The 22,651-nt window shown below is 39.3% G+C and overlaps 3 protein-coding genes across 4 annotated transcripts; 1 reads left to right on the plus strand and 2 right to left on the minus strand.

The window, feature by feature from the left end:
* Positions 1 to 6: 6 nt before the first annotated feature.
* Positions 7 to 4,122, minus strand: LOC135944710 (zinc finger C2HC domain-containing protein 1A-like). Of its 2 annotated transcripts, none has more exons than XM_065491844.1 (5): positions 3,911 to 4,122; positions 3,544 to 3,842; positions 2,793 to 2,974; positions 2,588 to 2,724; positions 7 to 2,114 (listed from the first exon to the last, which is right to left on the minus strand). In XM_065491844.1, exons 2-5 carry the CDS (start codon positions 3,815 to 3,817, stop codon positions 1,376 to 1,378), a joined length of 1,332 nt encoding a protein of 443 aa, XP_065347916.1. In that variant the 5' UTR covers positions 3,818 to 3,842; positions 3,911 to 4,122; the 3' UTR covers positions 7 to 1,375. The 2 variants fall into 2 exon arrangements, with proteins under 2 accessions (XP_065347916.1, XP_065347924.1); XM_065491852.1 differs by having other exon boundaries at positions 3,544 to 3,853.
* Positions 4,123 to 6,354: 2,232 nt separating this feature from the next.
* Positions 6,355 to 7,335, minus strand: LOC135948594 (lectin subunit alpha-like). The gene is made up of 4 exons (XM_065497949.1): positions 7,029 to 7,335; positions 6,918 to 6,977; positions 6,756 to 6,864; positions 6,355 to 6,701 (listed from the first exon to the last, which is right to left on the minus strand). The coding sequence occupies exons 1-4, from the start codon at positions 7,071 to 7,073 to the stop codon at positions 6,469 to 6,471; spliced, it is 447 nt and encodes a 148-aa protein (XP_065354021.1). The 5' UTR covers positions 7,074 to 7,335; the 3' UTR covers positions 6,355 to 6,468.
* Positions 7,336 to 8,423: 1,088 nt separating this feature from the next.
* On the plus strand, positions 8,424 to 13,963 carry LOC135948398 (sortilin-related receptor-like). Its single transcript, XM_065497628.1, has 9 exons — positions 8,424 to 8,649; positions 10,709 to 10,889; positions 11,898 to 12,029; positions 12,090 to 12,269; positions 12,466 to 12,659; positions 12,902 to 13,118; positions 13,168 to 13,277; positions 13,556 to 13,724; positions 13,789 to 13,963. Exons 1-9 carry the CDS (start codon positions 8,629 to 8,631, stop codon positions 13,803 to 13,805), a joined length of 1,221 nt encoding a protein of 406 aa, XP_065353700.1. The 5' UTR covers positions 8,424 to 8,628; the 3' UTR covers positions 13,806 to 13,963.
* Positions 13,964 to 22,651: the final 8,688 nt, after the last annotated feature.

Genomic DNA, 22,651 nt, shown 5'->3' on the forward strand with positions numbered 1-22,651 from the left:
CCCAGATAAGATTTTAGTTAGGACTTTATTGAGTCTATCAAATACAATTCACAATTTTCTTTAGGTTAGTGATCACAAATTAAAGTGACTGTTATCCAAAATATCAAGTAGTGGTGGACCAATCTAAAGAATAAAAATAACGAAATCACAAGTAATATGAAATTATAATGGGTACCGTGATTAAAACGTTTTCGAAACTATCACTAGAGCACGCAATCACACATCATAGGTAACATTTTGTTAGATCAGTTATAGTTTTACAGCACTCTTGATACAAAAATCGTTGATTATTATCAGCAGTACTAAAATACACGACAGAGATTTCGTTTTTTACGTTAGCAAAAGGGCCAACTAGATGTTTTTTACGCTCGTTAAATGCACTCGAAATGTGTAGTAGAAAAATTTTAGTCTTCCTTTTGTGGTCGGTTTTAGCAGAAATTGAATGACTCGGAATGGAAGTTTATCGTAAAATACTGGTGACTATCTGCGTTAAAAATGTAGACGGACTCGAAAATAATTATACTTCAGGCACGTCATCTTTTGCTTTAAATTATTCTTCTCGCGGCAGTAAAATATTTAATCTTGGGCTCTATCAATAGCCATTTTATCGTTGTTTAAAAATAATTGCAAAACGATCGAAAACAAAAGTAATCTCTCGCCGCAGTTTGACACATTTTCATAAGGTTTCTTCAGCTGCGGACTGGACTTATAAATTCAGGCAGGATCTTTACAGAATTAGCATTGGCACTGTGATGGCACTTAAGCCGAAATTAAAGCTCGGTAGTTATGTTATTGATCATTTTGTGAGAAACCCTGGTAGAATTATTTGCAAAGCCTGCCTGAGGAAATAAAATAGCAGCTGCATCCAAGGCAGGGTTCACTTTCCAGGCTGATTAGAACAAATAATTATTGGAGAATTGCAACTAATTAAAATTTTCTGAAAAGACAACACCAAAATGTTAAAATTTCTGTTCGTTCGATTAATTAGTTTAGGTTTTTAAAAAATTTGGAAGCCTTCTAGTATGGATTAAATTACTATAATATGATTTAGAAAAATTAAAAGAAAAAAAACGAAAGTTGTAATGTGTAGGTTTGGAATTTTAAACGTTTTTCTAAAGAAAAAAACGAATGATTTCATAAGTTTTTGGGTGCCAATTAGACGGTTTTACAGTCTTTACTTAATAATTTTTCCAGCGATTTTCTTGCTGATATAATAAAATTTTCATGGGATTTCAATTATTTCACCTAGCTTTAGCTTCTAAAACGAGCTTGTGTAGAAAAATATAGTCGATCGTCTTAAACTCCCATTACTAGTAATAAGAAATCTGACAGTTTAAAAATAGCCTGCGTGGAACCCTGACAATAGAGCGGCAGTTTAAACAGATCTTTTGGTGCCGCAGAGGCAGCAAAATTTGGCTGTGGGCATGGGAAAGGTGGTACCGCACTCCGAACACTGCTGTTGGCCGTGGTCAGGGTCAGGTTTGAGGAGCGAGAGCGGCGACGCCACCGAGTACTGGCGTCGCTTGGTCGACGCCTTCGACCTGGGCGCGTTGGACGGCCGCTTCGGGATGTCGTCCAGCTGGAAGAGCGAGAGGGCGGCGTCCAGGTAGTTGAGTGAGTCGGTCAGCGGGCAGCTGTCCAGCGTGCCCTCCAGGGTGGCCTTGAGGTGGTTGAGCACGTCCTCCTCGGTCAAAGGGTCGCCCTGCGGCTCCTGCTTGAACTCGCGTTTGATGGTGCGCAGGGCCTCCTCGATTTTTCTCTCCTCGTCCGGCGAGCTATTTTTGTCCTCAAAGATTTTGTTCGGCTCGTCAAGCTCGTCCTTAAAGATCTCCACCGAGCTGAAACTATCCTGGTGCGAGATTTCGTGCAGCGCGTCCTCGATGGAGCTCTCCTCCTCCTCAGCCACGTCCGGCTCATCGTCATTATCGTCCCCGCTCTCGTGGCCGTTCAGTAACTCCTCCGACTTGATGAATTTCTCGTCCAGGTTCACCTCGATGTCCGCCTTCTGCGTGATCACGTAGGGCTGCGACTTGCGCGACGGAAGCGGCGACCCCAGCAGCTCTTGCATTTGTCTCTCGGCCGATTGGAATACGTCATAAGCTGCCTTCGTTGTGCTGAAATTATTTATTTATGAGTTATTCGTAGTTTCAAAATTTCATAACGCTCTCTTTTATTTTAGAAAACACCCGATTCGGAAAATAAAGACACATTTTCCAGTCTTTCATCGCGATTTTGGGATAAAATTAGTCGTTTCTAGGCAATAAACAAATTTTAAATTAAAGTAACAGGTTCTACCTAATGAAAAAAAAATATTTAAAAAAAGCATTATATGTCCAAAAACCTAAAAAACGCTCAAAAAATCTTAAAAAACGGCAATTTTTTTTAATTTGCATACGGTTCTTTTTCTAAATAAAACCACATAAAAAATACGTTTTCAGACATTAATTTTTCTTTTTCATAGCTTTCTAGCTTAAAATTTCTGCAATTGGAGAGACTAAACCAAAATTTAAATTACTTTTTCTTGTTTCAACACGCATGATAAGAATAAATATAAATCGAGCCTTGAATTGTTTTTATATTTACTCACGTTTTGGTTGGGGTGTGAGAGACGGAACTCCTGATGCTAGTCGGGGCTGACGTTTTATTAGTAGTTTCTTTGGTACTTCCCGGCGAATACTTTTCCCTGGTTCTCGAGCGCAGTGATTTCGCTAGCGGAGCCTTGTACTGCAAACGAGAAGCGGATCGAAACAATCGGTGATTATGCCTAAAGAAAGAAAGGCGAGGAGCCAAACCTGTGTGCGCGCCTGCATTCTTGAGTAGGCAGGCGAGGGAGGCGTGGTCTGCGGCTTGAAAGATTTTTGATTTCTGCACCACTCGCGGTGCCTGTCGATGGCCTTATCGCCGAAACTCCTGCCACAGTACTCGCATTTTTCGTGCACCGGCGGCTGAGGAATGAGTGATCTTCTCGGGCCTCCTAAAGTTGACCATAATTTTACAATTAAATGCCTGGCGATTTATATAGAAAATTTATATTGGAAGATTTTTAGGGCTGTGATATTAGACTGTCGACTTTTTGTCGCTGGGATCCAGAGATTAACATTTTAGTTGAGATTTTTTTAACCTAACAATTGTTTTAGGTCAGAAATAATATTTATTGTATTGCAGATCTTTAGATAAATAATTTTCTTGAGTGAAAAGTGTCACAAAATTGAATGACTTTTAACAATTTAAAATAATTACTGAATGTTTTGTTTGTAAAATTATTCAAAGGAAAGTTTTAAGGAGGGAGGAAAAAAGGAAGTTGTTTCATCCTTTGGCACATCTCGTTCTCCTTACTTTATTTATCCTCTTTCCTGCATTTTCCTTTGAAAAATTGAAAAACCCTTTTATTCAAATTATTTCCTTTTAAAATATTTGTAAAAATTCTTCCTATTTTAAGAGGCTGATTCAGCTGATTGAAAACATAGGTGATAATTTTGAATTTTTCTCTCGTGAATTGGAGAGCCTCAAAGGAAAATAGCAAAATTTTGGCTCTTTTTGTACCTGGGACGGCTGGGACGGAGCGACTTCGCGGTCTCTGCTTGACAGGCGGGGGCAAATACTGCTCGAGCTCTGTGCCCAGAATCCTCTGCTTGGAAGAGTCGAATTTTCCGCGTCTCGATGAGGCTGTGTTCTTGGCGCAGACGGCGACATGTCTCTGCAGGGACGACTGGACGAAGGTGCGGCCGCAGTTGGGACACGGGGCGAGCTCTTCGTCGGTCGGCACGCCGGCCTCGAGGGGCAGGGGCTGCTGGGCCGCCGGAGCGATCGCCTCCATTAACTTTAATTGACGGCCGAGATTTCTAAAACGGGCCTTATAAGGACACTCGACTCTATTTGCACTTTTTCCAGTCCTGCTCAACGCTCTCACCTTGCTCAGACGGCGTTTCGGGGTGCGACGACGCCCTCGGGGGCGGCGCGGGGGTGCATGGGCGCCCGGTGCTCACAGCAGGTCCACTTTTGCTTTCGGTTCGGCCGCCGTTCTCTTGTGTAATCCTTAAGTGTGACATAAGAGAGGCCGCGAGCTAAACAGTCGCGATCCAGAGAGCTGATCGGTGCTGCTCTCGCTCTCGGAGAGAGTGGCGGACGCCCGAGTGGTTCCGCGGATCGCCGCGAGATCGTTCACTCTCTCTCCTGCGCTCAAGAGGAACAATGCGAATATTTGGCGCCTGGCCTGCATGAATAAATCCAGAAATTTGGCTCCGAACGACGGCGAAAAATTATTCTCACGGGGTTCCCCTCCTTTTAAGGATTAATGTGGTGAAAAATATGTGACCAGCATTGATTATCTGAGGGGAATTAAAATGTTTGTATCTCATAAAATGCGTTCTGAAAAGCAGAAACAAACTGTAGGAGCAATTTCTTTTAAATATGGAAGTGTTTTTTTCTTAATTTATTCACCAAGTGTAAAATATTTTGTTGGTACTTTTTCACTGAACGAAAAAAAATAACGAAAAGTTACTTATACGGGGAAACCTCGTTGTCGGACCGGTCATAACTCATAACATAATTTTTTTGCATCAAACGTGGAAACTTTTGTGATGTTAACACATGAACCAACAACAGTCAAAAGTATTTACGTTCTGAAAAATCACTGTTTAATTTTAACATTGAGGTCAATTTTGGCCAATAAAACGTTAGGAAAATTAAGAATTACACTAAAATCATTAATAAGTTCTGAAAGCTCATTTTAAATTTGTGATTTTCCCATATATTCCGTTTTTTCATAATTGCATTCCGTTTGTAAGACACAAGCCATTATTAAAAGTACCATAAAATAGAGGTAGTTTAAATTCTAAAGTTAATAAATCGATCGATTCGTCTTGTTAAGGAGAATCTGCATACATAATTTCACAATTATTGCGGTCATTTTTGTAAATAACATTTGAAATTTTACAAAATTATCAAAATATTAGTTTATATTAGAAAAATTTAATTTCTGCAAACAATGAAGTACGTGCTTCATTCAACGCTGATAAGCTGGAGGCAGGGCGGAGGTGTGTGCCGATAAAATCGTCATTTCTTCTTAAAATATAGCACCACTTGAGATATTGGGATTACCGAAAGCACTTGTAAAGTGATAACGAGTTTGAATGGCAGGTGTTACTGTAGTTTGTTTTATGTTCTACGTCTATACTCATACAGAATCTGAAACAGTATTGTTTCTTTGGTCCCGTGCAACTGCTACATTGGATTCAAATGTATTTTTAATAGTGTCAGAGAGCGTGATAAATTATGTAACTGGATCAGAAATCGCTTTACATGAATGGTCGCCTGCAGAAGTCGTTGAGTAGGCAACTCGCTGTACACTCTGCGCTACGTGCGATTGCAGCATTCCTGCGCACATTCCGCTGTGTGTGCGCTAACAATTCACACCTTTCGCTTTCACCAATTTTTTATTGATATATCCTCATTACAAAAGGGCGAATAATGAACAAAAAGTTCATTTTTTACAATCGAAAATAACCTGCATGTTAAAAGGTCTCACAATCAGCCAGCCACGTTGCGCCGCGCCAGCCGCCAAATTTTGGGTCACGTAGGCAGCCGCCAGCCGCCGTGAATCTGGCTAAGCTGCACCAGCCGCCGGTAAAAAGGGTAAAAAATTAAAAGTGCCGGAGAAAAAAATGTCTTCCAGCCGTCGGGCCGTTAAGCACTATCAAACTTCACGTTTAAAATATCGAATAGGAATTAAAATTGACAGAATATATATTATTTGAATTTTCCGCTAAAGAAATCCCCTCAAATTTAAATTAAGCATCCCAAGGTGACCTAAATTGAGAAGCCCGTAAAACGGCTCCAGAACATTTTAAACTGCCGTATGCTGATATTTTGCAAAGGGTTGTAGATCAATTAGCGTTGAGAAATTGCGTTTTTGGATCTTAATTATTTTACACTAATATTTTTTTCTAAATTTTGTCATTTTGAGTTGTTAAATAAATAGAAAATGCAATAATCTTCATACATTTTTCGGTGGCCTAAACGGAGTCATGATCATTTTCAGAAAGGGAATTAAACTTAGAAAGAATGATTCCCTTCTGAGCTTTGATCTGCAATCTTTCGGTGATTTCTCAAAAATTGTAGCATAATTTTCATAAACTATCTTCTGTAAAATGCACAGACAATTTTCTTGCTGGCTTACTTTTCGAACATAAAATCTGTCGCAGAAAAAACAAACAGACTCATTTTGTGTGGACCCTATCTTACCACATTAATATTTTTCTGCATTAAAGAGATTAATTATTTATATAATTAACTTTATTCTTACTCACTATATAACTATACAATTTTGGTTACAAGTTTAATAGGGACAAACAAATAAAATTTTATAAATAAAAATATCAAATTATTTTACACAGAAAAAAACCAAAATCAAACTTATAAGTCACAAACTTATCATCAAAATTCTCTGATAGAATGACAGAGAACTGTTCAGTACGTCTCACAAATATATTTGTTCGTAGCACCGCAGTCGCCATCAAGCCAGTAACTGGACCACGTAGAAAGATAAACACAGAAGTGCCTAGCAAATGGGTTAGGCCGCGTGCTTGCCCAGTCGGTGAAGCCAAACGTAAGGTCTAGGTCGACCCACGTCCAGATGCCGTCGGTGGTTGCAGTGTCGTTGAGTTCCTTTCCTCCCGTCCAAAGATAAATGCTGTCGTAACCTTTAAATCAAAGAGTTCGCTGTTTTTCTTTTTTGTAAACTGTCTGAAATATACCGTTTGTGTTCAGGTAATCGAATACCACCGTGTTCTCTTCGTCAGACTCGATCGCGTACATTTTCATCTGCATCGCATGGCACGCGTCCGCAGCTTTTGTCCAAGTTAGCTTTATGTTAATCAATTTTAATAGGACATTTAACAGTTTTTACGAGAACTTACCTCATCAGTGGATATAAAGTATTCCTTTCCCCCAATATTCACCCTCTCATTCGCCGAAGCCTGACAAAAAAACTTGAGAGCTATTCATTTACTTTGAAAATAATTTTTTACCTGGAGAATGATAAAGGACAAGAGGAGGCTGATTTTGAAGATCATGGCTGTGCGAGTGAGGAGTTCGCTCTCTCAATTAATACGTGACGCTCTTCAGCTTGTTGTTTTATTGTTAGTCGAAACGATTTTCATCAAGTTCAAGTATTGATACGAGTTTTCCAAGGTTAGATCATAATCGACATGATAATTGGCACAACTGTTTCCAGGAGAAAAGAGGTATGTTGCTTGCAACACATCAATTAAATCTGAAAATTTTTTAATTCATGCGCTCTCAACTTTAAAGATGATAGGCAATTAAGTTCATTGCCCCAAATTTGAAAAAAAAATCATTTTTAAGCTGCACAGTTTTAGCATCAATTTAGCTTTTAGGTCTCGAGCCAACTGTTTCTTTTTTTTAAACATTTTTATTCGCTATTGCATTACCTACCTGGTAATCACAAATCAATGGTTAAAAAGGTTCATCCGGGAGATTGAGGAAAGGAAATTGTTCCAGATTATGTAAAAATTAAAACATTTTATCTGCAAAGATTTTTGCTCTAGCAATCATTGCTGCTGAATTATTAAGCCAAATAACTCACACCCCTCGTGAACAAATTCAATTGAAAATTTTAAAAGTTCAATTTTCAAGATTTTTAACTCAATCTTGTAGCTTTTAGAATTATATAGAAACTAGAAAGTCTCCAACATTCAAAATTTTAATCAGTATAGTGTGGTGCAGGATATGGTTCAGGTGCATGAGCTTCTGGTTCTTCAACTGATCTTCTCGATCCCCTGATGATCTAGGCCGCCGTCCTCCTGCAATCAGGCTCCTCGTCGTCCACCAGCGCGAGGAATAGAGACTGACGAACATTTGAAGGCAGCACTCATTCAGCTATGGTGCGATACTAACGACCAAGTTATCAGGAGCGAGAATCAACACCGGATGGCACTGATTCTCGGCCTGATTTGACGAAAGCAGCAGAGGCAGCTGATGCAAACAAATTTTTAAAATTCTGAATTTGGAAGAATATAAATTTTTTCAGATTAAGAAATCCTTGTTGAATAATTTGCTATATAAACAATTTTTTTGAAAACTAAAACTATACATACAATTAATTACAATCCCTGTTGCAACCGTTGTAATTTTTTGTCCAAAAAACCGTTCAAAACCGCCAACCCTACTATAAATAATTCATCCTGACTTGTTTACTGACTGAGATGATTTCCTTTCGTGCTCCACATTTATTCAGACGCCCCAATTCCGGGTGAATCATAGAAAAACGGCGTGACAGTAATCTGTCGTCAAGTCCCGTTGCGCTGGGCTGGGCTGGGTCGGGCCGATTTGGACGAGGGCTGACACCGCATTTCTCCACGAGGGAATCGAATAACTCCGGCGGCTGACGCACCAGCATTGTTATTTGCGAGCGCATAGAGCCGCCTTGGTGAACCTGTAGAAGGTTCGTCAGATGCGCCGTTCATCGCGTGCATACCAATAAGGGCGGGCGGGGTCCGACTCTTACATTAGAAACGTAACACGCGCGGTGGTGATGGTGGTGGTGCTGCTGGTGCCGTGTCTCATTTTCCGTTTGCCGACCGATTGACTGACAACACCGACAGCACCATGGCCGCGTTCAACCTCCTGGTGAGAGAACATACTGCTTTTCTTCCTCTTTTTGGTTCATTTCGCAATTTTCGCTGGGCAAAATCGCAAATTGTTGCACCGCTGACGCAAACTGTTCTGTGGATTGATTTACGGCTGAATTGATTAAAAGTTCTATTGGAACATGAGGGCTTCCTGCTCCGCTTCTAATCAGTTCAACACTCCAGATTTTCACTTTGACACAAACTGCGCACAATTTTCGGGATGTTGCAAACCGGCCGTGTGAAATTCAGTAACAATTGAAGATTAATTTACACTCGAACATTCGATTAAACCGAAATTGTCTTTTCGGCATTCAAATATTTGTATTAAATGCTACTGTAAAATAATTATTTACTGACTTATGGCAAGTAATTTACTTGTGGAATTTACATTAAATAACAAGAACTAAATGACTCGGGCTCGGGAACACAAAAATATATTTCTTATCGAATTTTAGTAATAATATAATAAAAATGACTCAATCCCCATTCTAAAATTATTCTGATTCTGGGCTTCATTTCTTCATTTTTATTTTATATTTCTTTATTTTACCAATATTTACAGACACATAAATGACAGCAAGTATGCGAAAACAATAGAAAAAAACCAAACAAGCAGGAAGAGAGACTCGCTTCAACAGGAAAAACTAATAATTAAAACTGTTCCATCTGTTCACTCAAAATTTTAGCTTTATACTACTTGCTATTTATAAAATAAACTAACATCTCCAGCCATCAATTGTGCAAGAACACATTCTCTCTAACTCTCTAAATAAAAATAATCAAACGTTGGTTCAAAAGACAACAAATACAAATTTTTCCGTCTGTTTTTTTTTAATAATTAGTTTATTTTAATAAACTTCTGCCCATCTCGTTGACTATGAGCGCACCTAGTCCCAATAACACCTCAAAGTGGATAACATAGTCCCCGAGTGGCCGCAGAGGAGCTTGTGGCCATTTTGCCTCCCCGCGCCCAGGGCTTTTATTGAAATTCCAGACATAGGTCTATATGAATAAAGCCACTGGAAAAGGTGCAAAACCCAGCAAGTGGCGAGTCTGCGCCGGTACGCCACTTGCTCTAAATAAATGGTTTTTGAAATTCCCCCATCGTTGGATTCTTGCATCAAGGAGTTGACACTTAACACTTGTCTTTTGCATCACGTTTTTATTGCTGATGTTCTTTTGATAGCATAATCCACAACAATCGGAACCTCAGAAATATAGTTAATTATCTAAATTTTTTTGCTCCTCTTTTTATCCCTGTCGTCGGATCGGGAAGGCCGCGCACTGCACTAGCAAGAAGGCTGAAACCCGGGTCCGAATTACACCGCGAACGGATAACATGGGCGCACCATGCCGTACAACCCAGCCCACTCAAGGGCCACTTGCCTCCGCAACGAGGACTTTTTGAAACGCTATAGACATTCGTCCCGTGATACCGAATAGCGCATGCTGGGAAGGTGCAAACCAGCAAGTAGCGAGTCTGCCTAGAGTTATGCAGCCGGCATGCAGACGGTCACCCATCCACCTATTGACTGCACTCAATGTTGCTTAACTTCGGTGATCTATAACGAGAACCGGTGTGTCCAACATGATACACCCTAGGCTCAGCCCTAATGATAAATGGAAATGTCTAGTAGAGATTGTTGATTCAAAGCTTAAAAAGTTGGTTAAAAAGCGCTGTATGGTGATGGCGAAACTTGTCGGAATGAGACACAATTTTTCAACCAATGAGGATGTAGTCCATTTTTAATTTTCAATATGTAATTTCTTAGCCTCATAAATAATTATCAGCGATTTATCAAGTCTTATTATAAGATTTTTTGGTTGCCCTTTTTGGTTATTCTGTTCGATTCACGATATTTCTATAAAAAAATGTTCGCTTGTGAGCAAACTGCACGTGGCAGAATGCAGAAGCGGCGAGAGAGCGGAGCGGACGCGAGGCATGCCCAAAAGAAAATAAAAAAAACGAACGGTTTTCGCTCACAAAGCAGCGTGCGCGCTTGTTTAGACTGCCTGGCAATTAATTTTCGCCGCCGCCGACGCGTTTTTGTCCGCAGCAACTGTGGCTCTTTCTGATGGCCATAATTTGGTGGCCGACCAGAGGTCATCAACTCGGCTCGCGGTGCCACCACGACGAGGACTGCACAATGGAAATGTCCGGCGGAGTCATGTGCGACGAGGGCCGCTGCGAGTGCTCGCCTCATCACGTGCCATTCAACAAAAGCACCTGCATACAAGGTACCATTCTCATTGCTGATAAACTGTGGCAGAATAAAATAATCATGCCGTTGACACCGCGTGCGTGCGTGCGTGCGTGCGTGTGTGTGATCGTTATATTTGCGTAATTTGCATTCCTTGTGTGCTGCGGGTGATGGATTATTCATTCGAGCGCGCTCTCTACCGATTCATACACCGATTCGCGGTTTTTATAAGGAAAGTCTTTGTGGGGACCTTGGATTGTCGATTTTCGATCAGGTTTCCGCGAATACCAATGACGATGATCATCAATGTGCGGCGACTTCCGTTTTGCATAAATGACTAATAATAATTTGGATTTTTATACAATTTTTAAACATCTTTCAGGTTAATTTTTAATAATCACGTTTTAACTTTATTACTTTTTAGTCTCCAAAAAGAAAGTTAGTTTTAAGAGACAATTTTAACGAATAATTTAATAATCTTGTCAATAAATATATAGTCAGAATTATTGTAGAGATTTGAAGCAAAATAGTTACTGGAAACAAAGATTTCGCAAAAAGTCTAAATTTTTTAGACTAAGCCATCGAGAAATCAAACCAAATTTCACTTATATATCCCCTTTACGAAGAGAAAAATCAAATTCCTCTCTTTGCTAGTACAATTTCACCGCGGAAAAGCGTGGTAAGAATACTTATTAAAAAAGGTCGTAAATTTGCAAAAAAAAAACTGTTTTATTTTGCAGACAGTTCTAAAAACAATTAATGGCTTTTAGAATCAATCATCATTTTACCATCATTTTAACCATCATTTTTCAATAATAAAAATTTGCAGGTGCCAAAAGTAAATAAAAAAAACTATTCAAAATGCGTGTGTATAGTTACTTCCTTGGAGAAATAAAAATTAATTTAATCGAAGACTATAACGTTGGATTTCAAAAATTGATCCTCGCTATTCCTGCTATAAAAAGACTAAGAAATCCATGAAATTATTTCTATGCATTGAAACCAGTTTTTGTGCAATAAATTTCTTTTAATGTAAATATTTCAGCCAGTTTGCTCGGCTTTGGTTGCGTGCTTGACTCGCAGTGCCGAGACAGAGTGGAGAACAGTTCTTGCAGGAACGGCTCGTGCAGGTGCGACGCTGGTTTCGTCCCTTTCAAGCGACACGCGTGCCTTCCACGTAAGCGATTTGCCAAATAAAACAAGAATCCTCTTTAACAAACAATTTCCTGCTGGACAGCGGCCCAGTTGGGCAAAATCTGCTACTCGGAGGAGCAATGCCGCATGTGGGACTCGGACTCGAAGTGCGAATACATCATTCCCAATGTTATTGGCCGGTGTCAGTGCACGGCTGCGTCCCACCAGCTCGGCGTGCAGTGCTTGCCAAGGGCTGTCGATGTCGATCATAACGATAACAATGGTGAGCCTAATCTTTCCTTTGTCCTCAGCACGTCGTGCCAATTTCATAAGGAAAATTTTTGCCATTTAAATTGAGGAAAGACGGAAGTGCAGGGTCGAATTGCCAATTTATACACATTATTTGTTCTTGAGCATTTCACGGCATCTCTTGCTGATCAAAAAGTTAAATAAATGAAAAAGTTCTAAAATTTTCTTAGCGGTTGAGATAAGCTCGTTCGAGAACTCGACGCCCGTGAGCTTGGGCCTACGGTGCATCAGCGACTCTCAGTGCAGTGCCGCCGACCCACATTCCCGCTGCCTGAACGGAATCTGCGACTGCAGATTCAACAATGGCTCAGCCGTGCCTCCCTGCAGTGCACTCAACACTGGCTGCTACCCCGGAACCTTCCAGGTAAATAAAACACTCCTTAATTCAAGATCTAAAATTATTAATTTGGTCTTAAATAGAAAATTTCTAGATAAAATGTAGATTTGGCCAATTTTTTTAAATATTTCAATATTTGGGCTCGTTAAAAAAATAACATTCCAACTAGATACTTTTAAATTCGCATCTAAGATGAATGCAACCTGACTGGTCATTATTTCTAATTTTTTTATTTTTTTATTTTTAAATAAAGTATTTATTCCTGGTAGTGCCGAGCAACTGGTGCGTGCATCAGTTGGTTCTTCGTGTGCGACGGTCGAGCACACTGTGCTGACGGCTCGGACGAGGACGGCTGCAAAGGACCGCGGTGTCCACCATTGAGTTTCAAGTGCAAAAGCGGAGGCTGCGTCAGCCGTGCGTCACTGTGCGACGGCGTCAACGACTGCAAAGAGGGCGAAGACGAGCAGGGTTGCCAGGGGGAAAAGAGTAAGTCCTGTTCGATTCGATTTAAAATATTTTATAACTTTTTGTTTAGCTTGTCCGTCGTACACGCTACGATGTCGAGGCTCTGCTGGTGAATCACGCTGCCTTCCTGAATATGAATTGTGCAACGCGGTCAAAGGGTGTCCCGACGGCAGTGACGAGGTATTACAATTTTAAAAATTTTTGAATCTTTTTTCATCATTTCCCATCCTTTAACTTCACTTTTATGTTGTTTTTAGAAAAGAAAAAATAATTTTAAATTAGTTTACACCGAGGAGATGAAGTCACTTTTTTAAATTTTCGTATTTCTCTTCATTTTCTTTTAATTTTTCTTTACTATTTCAGAATTAAGTTCACTTATACCAAATTGGCGTTTTCGTTCAGTGAAAAGTTACCATTAAATTATTTTATAAATAATAAATTAGAAATAATTGTTGCAGATGAGGTCAGTGTGTCGAGGAAAAAGAGGAAAAGGAATACCCGGCCTGACAAATACTCCAAATTGCCCATTCCGTTGTGCGAATGGAAGATGTAGGTCCTCTGCAGTTATTTGCTCTGGAAGAGATGGTTGTGGAGATAACTCGGATGAAGAGCAGTGCTCTATATGCAGTGAGTACAACTTTCTCTCCTTAAACTTTGTGCCTTATATATTATCTTTTGTACTTATTTTCAGAGTGTCCATCATCATAGAGGATTACGGAAAATATTTAAAAACGTACACTCAACTCGGAGAATAGAACTTCATAAAATATTTAAATTAACATCAACACTATTTCTTGCGTGTTTAGAAAAATCTTGTGTAATATATTATCATCATGAAAATAAATTAAAAAATATATGTAAATAAATTGTTTGTTTCTTTGTGTAGAGTGTATTTCCTACAAAAATAATTAATTTTATACCGTTTATTACCTGGCATTCCCTAAGGTAAAAACCGCTCTTGCTCTTGGTATCAAAAATTGGAATGACCCAAAATACAGTATACGAGAAAGCAATCAGGTGAGTGCTAAAAATTCCTGCGGTCCTAATAGACTGGCACAGAGCTAGCGCGCATTGGCCGAAATGACATTAAACGTTGAATACGGCGGCGCGGCAGGGTCGTGAGGTCACGGTTAGCGGCCTTGGCTGGCGAATACTACATAAAAGATGCAAATTGCTCAGCACGCAGACGCTCACGCGGCGATCAAGGGACATTATTTATGGAAACAGAAGATACGCGAGAGGCTAAACAAATTTCACTCGAGTCGAGTATTCTCGAACAGGAGAGCAGACACGCACGAAAACAAAAGCGATGACGTCTGAATTCGTTTAAAATATATACATATGTACATTTAATAGCACCGCCTGCAGTCCCTGCTCTTGAACTTGCACGCGTGAAACTCAATTGTCCGAATATGCATGCATAATTTGACGGATAATGAGGGGCTTGATTAAACGATCGTGCTGCATTGACGTCAGCTGGCCGAGAAGATTCTTTTTTGCACCCGCGAGACAGGCATCACGGCACACTAGATTCCCGACTTTTCGGAGCAGACTGGGTGAGCTCGGTTAAAATTGCCTCTTGCCGCCTCACTGAGAAAAGCAAGATCCCTGTCATTATTTATGCCAGTTTGGCAGCCGCACGAAAAAGGGCTCTGCTTCAGACACCGATTTTCCGCATTTAAAGACGGTGAAATATATAGTGTAAAATATCTCCAAGGTTTTTAAGATAGATTTAACATAGGAAATCCATTTCATTATTAATTTATTAAAATCTTGGTGTCACCTTTGACAACAACAATTTTCCTATGAATATTTTTCTATCAGAGTTAAATAGGCAAATTTTAAATTTTGGAATATTTTGGTACAGTGGCGTCAGAGAATTGTAAAATGGAATTAAAACGCTTTTGACCTTCTGATCAAGCTAAATACATGGGGAGATCAATTATGCTGAAAATTATGCTGAAAAATGTGAATTTTCAAGGTAACACCAAAATTTGGTAGTTACAAGCACTTGTTTTTAAGGGTTAAAAAGAGGGATGATTGCTCAGCAGATTTTAATTATGCTGATTTCAATGGTTTACGTGTTATATGAATTGCTTCTAACTTACGAAAAATGCACTTTTTCACCTTTCATTAATTTATAACCTCTCTCAGCATTTCCCGTGGGCTTATGAGCTCAACGGGTGCGAATAACACCGCCGAGCGGATTACATAGGGCCGCAGAGGAGCTTAAGTTTCGATGGGGTGGAAAATGAGCTGACACCCTTGCACTGCTACAACTATCTAGGGGAGACTGAGACGAGTCTAACAGTATGCAGTTTTTGAAAATCTGACCATTGGAATCTGAGATTTAGGCGTTACAAAAGTTTTCATAAAATCGAAAACTTTATAGTTTTTGGATAATGTTTTCTAATTGTTCTTAAAATAATGAGAAAAAACACTTGATTTTGGCTATGTACTGCTACACCTGTTTTTTTAACTCTATACAAAATGAAAAAGCCAAAACTCGATAAATTGGAGGCGTCTTAATTTTCAAATTAGATTTTGAAAACGACATAACGATTTTAGTGACTTTGACCTAACACTTTGAGGTCAACTTAAAAGTTGTTTAGATTGACGAGACAAGTTAAATATTGTCCGAATTTTTGTTCCGTGATCAGCCTGATACTAAAAAATCCTGAGATTTTTGCTTTGAAATGCCTCTAGATTTTATCAGGAAATTCTCGTTGGTTATCTCTATGGGCTACAGAGGAAAAAAATCATAAAAACCCAAGGAAAAAATATTTGCTCCTTGGGGAGACATTGGCTCTTCAAACCAAAATTAGTCAAAATTTATCAAAGTAGGACTGTTTCAATTTTGAAATTGTTGACATTTTTCCAACCAAACCGTCGAAATAATCGAATCTAAATATTAGTTAGAGCCAAATTAAAAACTAAAAAAAAATATGTAAAGATTTCTCGAAAGGCTGACAAACTTCCTTGTTTTTCTCTCTTCACACTGACTTATGCAAGATCCTGCCAGACCAAATCCCATTTGTTAGCATAATTTTATTTTCCTGCGAATAACCACTAGAGATTTTTCCCCTGGTGTAGCAGTTCTCGTTAGCGCACATTCACGCCGCGTAATTTATTTGACGACTCTAGCAGCACACCTCCCGTGTTTTGGCCCAAAAAGGCGAGAGGCTTACGTCAGACGAAACCTGATCTCGGGTCAAAATCATTTCCAGATCGGGAAGATTAGCCAAAGTCGCCGCTGCCGCTGCCGCTTGAGTGCGGGGGCGCTAATTTATGCTCGTCAAGAGCGCGTCGGGGGCCAGGGTCCCAACCTTCGGATGACACCTTTGCTGTCGTCGTCCGCTCGAATAAAATTCTTCCGAAAACAGGAACATCTCTTTCAGCTGCTGGACCTTTCCGCGCGGCGGTGCACACGTTCGGCGACCCAAGGCCGCGGCCGCTCGCATGAGGGTGGCGGTCGGACGGGTTATAAATGTGAAGGCCGCGAGCAGACATTTGTACGCGTGCGGCGCGACCGGCGACCAAATCGCAAGCGGCCACCATCCATTATCCTCTCTTCACATCACTGCTGCTTCTGCAGCTGCACCTGGCCCCGAGAACCAAACACAGTGCGAGCCTTTAGATCTCAAATTAGTGTTAATTCATATCTCAAATAAATTTGAGACTAATTAACCTAGTGATATGTGTGACAAATGACTTTCTTGCAGAATTAATTTTCCACTGAGTGAATGAATACAAAAATAAATCAGATCTGATTTATATTTGTATTCAGAGATAAAGTACTACGACTAACAAAAGACTATTTTCATCGTTGGATCTCTGAAAATGGCAAATTTGGACTAAAATAATTTCTGTTGAAATTAAATGAATTAAATGCAGCCATTTCTACAAGAAAGCGTTGTTCTTTTTGTATTTTGAAAGAAAAATAAACAGCTCACCACCGCACACAAAATATTCCAAAACGTTTCATACTTTTGGATGGGCTCTAAATTTTATTTTGAAAAATCAAGTAGAGAAGAATGAAAACTTCAATTGCATCCCGCACAAAGTAGAACCTTATAGTTTTCTATAAAATTTGTTTGTTTGAAATTCTGTGCAAATGAAAATTCAGGGCAAAAATATTCGTTCTTCTTATTGAGCTAGTATTTCTTAGCAATTAATTCGATATAATAACTCTCTCGCCGAGAGTGACTTTTAATCGTCCTATTCTGAAAATGTACGTCTCAGTCGTAGTGTTGAGGCTCAAATGGGCAAATACACACACTTACGTCAGTGCCTGGTGGATGACACGCGCGCAAGTGCATCCTGGCAAGTTCATTGCCGATCGAGAGTCGCGCATGTGTCCACGCGGGATGCAGCGCTGGCGCTTAAGGAAATGGGAAGCAGCAGCGTGGATGCCAATAAATCTGCAGCGGAGGCGATACGACTAATTGTTTATCTCGTGCGTGTCTTATTTACGAGCGACGGGAAGTGTAGGCGAGTGGAAAAGTAGTTGCAATTAGCAAACCTGTTTACGGAAGAATTTCGGGGATTTTATTTTCTCGACAGCGGATTGAGACGCGCAGTAAAATGGGATTTAGTTGTCAGATTTAATGTTTTCATTCGCGTCGCACTTCGTTTCCGTCGGCTTTCGTCTTGAGTGGAATCGTAAATGAGAAATCAAAGGTTTGTGTCAAGCTCCGAAAGTGGAGAAAAAATCTGGAATTATTTTAATTTCATTTTTAAAAAGGATGAACGTTCTGTGAGTGATTTTTTAATTTTTAATCATGTTTTATTCTATTAATAAAATTTATAAAAATCAGGTTCATTGATTGTAAACTATGTTGTTGGTAATTTCGGTATTGAACGAACCCACCATTTCGGTACAAGTCTGATTCCACTTAATCCTGAAATATAGAACTAATTATGAAATTTGAGTATTTTGCTCCAAATTCTAATATTAAGAATGTGGAAAGAGATAGTGATTCAAAATAATTCGGAGAGTAAAATATAGCTCCTCTCTTTAGATCAACCTTTTATGCAGATTAAATATTTTAAATGTTCACAAACTGCTAATTCTTATTAAAAAAATGTTCTACAGACTGTGATAAAAATAATTTCACACACATCATGCACTTTTCTGGCAATCCGCGAGTGTTGTTTCACTCTTTGCCAAGGATGCTTCGCGAATGTCAATTTCTGTGAGTCATCACAAATTTATTTACAACGTTCCGAATGGTCTGGCAAAAGTAATGTGGAAATTCACACCATCTATTTATTAATTCTCTTTTCAACTCAGGGAATTCCCGATGAGCGAATTTTTTCATGCGAGATGCGGATGGGAGCGAATCGGAATCGATGCGAATGGAAACGGATAAATAAAAAGTGCACGAAGAATGATGACGTACACGTTGCGGTAATTTCGCTGCGAGTTGGTTTAAAAATAAATATCCATCTGTCGGTCGCTGCAGGCGTTCACGTCTCCATTCTTCTCGCCGCGCAAATAAACAGTTCCGGCTCTGATTTGAGAAAAAAGGATTATTTGTTGAGAGCTCCATTTGCATAATCACAGCCTCCATTGTTGTTGAGCTCTCTTGTCAGGTATGCTATAGTTGTTGGGATCCGAAAATAAATGCGTTGGATCATTTTATGTTTTTCTTTCTCGTAAAGAGAATCTAGTCACGAACAAGAAAAACGGACTTTTTAACAAAAAGACTCTGGGGGAGGATTCCTCATATAGAATTCCATACAGGAACATTGCTAAAATTCTTAAAACGAGAAAAATATTGATTGGTTCTTAATTTTGATTAGCTGAGGGAAACAAATCTTGAAACCGTTAAATTCATTTTGAGCAAAAAACAACACAAAGTATAATTAATTTTTCGATTTTTCTCGTTTTTTTGTACTTTTGAAAATTGATATATTTCTTAAGTTTCACAATAAATCATTTGAGATTATTTTCAAATGACCAAACAGAGATATCTGATTAAATTCAAAACAGTATTTTAAGCTATCAACGAGCTACAAGCAGTCTTTCTAGTAAGTTAAAAAAATAAAAATGTCATATCTCCTGTTGGAAATTTGTGTTTGGTTTTTTTTGTCACGAAAATAATCTCTCCTTTGATAGAAAAAATAAAATAGGCATAAATTTTCGATGATACTTTTTTATCCGAGAGCTCAATCAAGTCCTGGAGCCAATCGACCGAGGAAACCGGCTAGAAATGTCTCGGCGTAATATTTTCACGAGCCGAGCAAGCGAAACACACGCAAAAGAGCAACTGGTTCTGGCGACAAAGGTGATAAATATAAAAGAAAATCTGCTGCGCAATTGAAACAAAACATGGAGCAAGAGAGAGAGAGAGAGAGAGAGAGAGAGAGAGAGAGAGAGAGAGAGAGAGAGAGAGAGAGAGAAAGAGAGAGAGAGAGAGAGAGAGAGAGAGAGGAGAGTAGAATTTCAAGACTAAATTTGGGACGAACCAAAAGTGAGCGGGGCAGCATGGTAAAAAAACATATAGGAGTAAAAATTCAATAAGAGTAGCGGATATGGAAAACGAGAATGTCCTCTGGTGGATTTTTAGGGTGAAAGTTTTTCTTTCTATTGCAGGTTGTTATGTACATTCTTTATCCAAAATACCCTTCAGCTGGTCAGACGAGGTTGAGACGAGTCTAACGGTGTGCAGTTTTAGTAATCCACTTGATTAAAACCCAACATTTGGAGTGACAAAATATGCAAAACACGAAAAAATCGAAAAAAATCGTGTTTTTTTTTCGAGTTTTTAAGTGGAGTTTCTCTGAAACAAGAAGGACACCATTATGAAGCGTTCACGCCAATTCACACACAATTCTTAAGCACATTTTAACAATTCAAAATCTTGAGCTATTTTCCAAAATTTCAATTAGAAGCCGAAATTACTAGTGCAAACTTTTGACTGACCTAGGACAAATTGGGTGTCAGTTCGATTGGGCCCAGCGAGAGGAATCCAAAACACATATCATTTTTTAGATTGCACCTAGGAGAGATTAGATACTGAGGTCTCAAAGTTTTCCAAAAAAAGTTTTCGTAAAAATAAATAATTTGAAAAAAAAAACTAATTTTGACGCAAAAAATGATTACTGGTGCAAATTTTGTAGAGTTTGCTTGACCTAATGCTATTTTTCCCCTAATTACCTGGGATATTACGTAAATTTAAAATCATTTTTGTACGTTCATTAAAAGCATAAAAATAAATATGGATCACTTCCAGGAGACTTTGTTGTATTCTGCCGACAGATTAAATACAAGCAAATTCCAACATTTGCCGCAAACGTAACGTATTTACGGAGTGCACTCATAACCAATTTATCAATTATGCTCGGATCATTTTACAAACAAGTCCAGTAGTGGCGCGCGAAAAAGAAAGAGATCCTGTTTAGAGCACCAGAAAAAGGTCGTCTCTCTCTTTGCGCGGCGAGAACGGGTTGAAATATTTTTGCGTTGGCATCATGTAAACATCGTAGTAAATATTATTAAAATGCTAATCCGTTGCTGCTGCTGCTGCTGCCGCCGCCGCCGCTTATTATGGCAAATATCTGAGAAGGGTCACCGGAGGTGTGAGGAGGAAAGTGTTTTGTTCGCCGCGGCATGATGAAGCACCGCTCGCTGACGCCGTGTCCGACCGGCGCCGCGTGGAATGCGGACCCTGCGCCGTGGTCGCCGCCGCGACGCTCCACCAGCCGTTCGCTCGCTGCCTCCAAAGTCGCGCGTATGCTAATTAGACGATTAATTGCATGCCCACTCGTCCGTCCAGACATTTCGCGTGCCACAGAGAGAGAGAGAGAAAAAGCGCGGTTTTATCTCACAGAGGCGCCAACTGCAATTCCCATAGAAAATTCTTTTTTTTATTAATTTAATACCTGAAAAAAATATTTAGAAGTAAAGGAAATTAGACAGAACAGGTTGAAGAATTCCTTCAAAAGGGCCGATATTTCAAATAACTTGCCCAAAATTTTTCCCGTCATATCAAGCTCTTGATTTTCATTAAATTTTGGTGGTTTTGACCCAAAAATATTCAGTAAATATTTGAACCACATTTTGAGGTCTTATTATTGTGCTATTTGAAAAACTCAAAATCGACTATTCCTCGGAATCTATTAAAGATGCCAAGTTGAAACAATAACGTGTTATGCCAATCAACTTTTGAGAAAAAACAATTTTCAATTTTGAGTTTCAAATAGAATTTAGAAAAAAGAAGCACATTTTTCATATTTTTTGTTGAATGCGAAAAAATGTTGTAAATTGTAATATTAATCTATCCTGGAATTCTCGCGACGGTGTTTAATTTCATTTTTGAGATATTTTTAGGTCATAATCTGGCTTTGAGTCGAAAATCGAAACATTAAATGAACTCGAAATCTCATCTTCCGCAAACATTCAAAAACTGCATAACTTTAACTCGTCTTGATGCCCCTGATGAGCCAAAAAGGTTTCAGGGTGGCAACCCCCACCTCATTTCATCCTTTCTCCTCACCTCGCCTCATAAGAATAAATTCATTTTTCCAGTGCTAATTGCTCTGTAGTTGGCCCTGAACATTTGGAATCACCTTAAAAATGGTATTACACACCCTTCTCCATCAACCCCTAACTCACCCCCTCAAAAATTACCGTGTGTCAATACAACAACGTCAGCTTTAGCAGTTTTTAATGCTACGTTGACTAAATATAAGCTCTTTGTAACCTTCAAACAAATGAAAAAGTCAAAACAAAATTAGATTAACCTCACAAATTCAAAAAGGTAAATTTTGAGACAGACGCAAACAGTGTTTTGATACAGAAGGACTTGTCCAATTTTTAATTATTTATATTTTAGTGAGTTTTTTCATTGAGGATTGTAATATACGATTCAATTTTTGCATCCCGAAGGGACGACCGACAATCGTGCCCACATTCCGAAAAGGTGCAATAAAACGTGCCTTTTTAGTATTCTACTCGATCTTTTGCTTGTCAACAATAATTGCATTCCAGCAAAACATGTCACATTCCAAAATACCGGATTCATTGCCCCATTCAGACGGCCTTTGGAATTATCTGCCTTTTTTTTCTTTTCGCACCTCAACGAGCAGAGTGGAATCTCCTTCCTCTAAATCACGAAATCTCGCCAATCCATTGTCTGCAGTGCCATTGTAGGCAAGGTCTCGTCGGCCGGCTGCTGGCGCCGCGTTGGAAATTGATTCCGTCTGCCGGGCTTTATTTCAATTTTTGCACTAAGCCTGCCGACAGGTGCGATTTTTCACCGCGAAATTTAAGCATGAGGAAATTTCGCAGACGGGATTCCTTTTGACGTGATTTTACGACTGCAGTGAAATTTTAACCAAGAAGGTGAAAAGCGGTTTTTGATTGAGCATGTTTCTAGGGATATTTTTCACTTTCTTTTGCACGAAATGAAGCTATATATACATTTAATAAAATAAACTATGTGTTTTATTTTTCAAGCGGATGGAAAGGGGGTTGAAAGGGTCGAGGCATTTAGGGAACATAAACAGGCCCAGATTAGTTTTAAATTTCATATCTATTTTCGAAATCT

The sequence above is a fragment of the Cloeon dipterum genome, chromosome 1 (assembly GCF_949628265.1).
Source record: "Cloeon dipterum chromosome 1, ieCloDipt1.1, whole genome shotgun sequence".
NCBI lineage: Eukaryota > Metazoa > Arthropoda > Insecta > Ephemeroptera > Baetidae > Cloeon > Cloeon dipterum.